This window comes from Penaeus monodon, chromosome 21 (genome assembly GCF_015228065.2).
Source record: "Penaeus monodon isolate SGIC_2016 chromosome 21, NSTDA_Pmon_1, whole genome shotgun sequence".
Lineage (NCBI taxonomy): Eukaryota > Metazoa > Arthropoda > Malacostraca > Decapoda > Penaeidae > Penaeus > Penaeus monodon.
Genome location: NC_051406.1, coordinates 26,727,182 through 26,728,246, shown reverse-complemented (window position 1 = coordinate 26,728,246; position 1,065 = coordinate 26,727,182). Strand labels below are relative to the sequence as shown.

At 55.1% G+C, this 1,065-nt stretch overlaps 1 protein-coding gene across 1 annotated transcript in view; it reads right to left on the bottom strand.

Moving 5' to 3' along the window:
• Positions 1–1,065, bottom strand: part of LOC119586394 (glutamate-gated chloride channel-like) — a 41,416-nt gene continuing 40,351 nt past the window's right edge. The window contains exon 7 of the mRNA XM_037935115.1: positions 1–1,058. Within this exon, the coding sequence (XP_037791043.1) occupies positions 828–1,058 (231 nt within the window). The 3' untranslated portion in view covers positions 1–827. The remainder of the gene's footprint in view (positions 1,059–1,065) is intronic.

Sequence of the window (1,065 nt, the reverse complement as noted above, 5' to 3'; positions counted from 1 at the left end):
CGAGGTGGGCCACTGCTCTCTTCACCCTCTGTAACACAAGAATACTTAGTCTGCTGTCAGCGCCCAAATGGAGTCTCGTTTTTATGAGGGGAAATCAGTCCCCACTATGCTCTCGCCGCCTCGTGATCCAATCTCGTTAATCACCTTCTTCAACACGGCCAGCAGTTGATTACGCTGCCCAAGTGGCAAACTTTTGTTGGCGATTAGCCCGCATCCATATATATTTTTTAAATATATCATCAGTACTATCTACCTAGCTTCAGCTTTGTCCTATTACACTACTTTAATTGTACTTCATCACCCCGCACACCCCTTCATTACACAATTTTCAGAGCTTTAAAACCGGTCCACTCGGATGACCGCCACTCGTTGAGTGCCCCTTCCCTGCCCGCACCACGTATCTCCGCAACTCAGGCCCTCCCCTTCAGCGTTTTCGGTGCGCTCGCAGGGGGAGGCAGCGACCCCTAGTCTGTGCACAAAAACTCAAATCCCATTTCCATTGCACCAACGGTCCTCATCAGTCGAGGACGTTCGTGAGGGGCTGATTAGGCCGCACTGCGGGGGTAAGGGCGACGACGGGGGCACGGGGAGTGCTTGCAAAGAGGATGCTAGGACACCGTCACCTTACTCGCTGTGTTAGCCTTCTAAAAATTTAATTTGCGCCACAAAACATGTTTGCGAAAACAAATATTCTCGTAGCCCGCGAACAGGCGCACAATACAAAAACGTCTAGTCGACTGCAGTCCGCAGTGCGTATTGCAGTCTCTGCAAGAGGCAGGCACTGGCGCGTCCCCGAGCAGTGAGCCGCCGCAAGGGACGAGCGCCTCTTAGATCTGCATCTCGTCGTCCCGGAAGAGGTAGGCGCTCCAGTAGGCGACGTTGAAGAGGGCAAACACTAACGGGAAGGTGATGCGGGCGATGACGTCGATGCGCTTGCTACGGGTGGAGAACTTGGCCAGCCACGTCTGAAAGCAGTTGGTCGGGGCCCCCTGTAGGTGCACTTCGCAGGAGCGCAAGTGCGCCGGCCCGCCGTCGCGGAAGGGCGGGACCAGTGGCCTCTGGGGA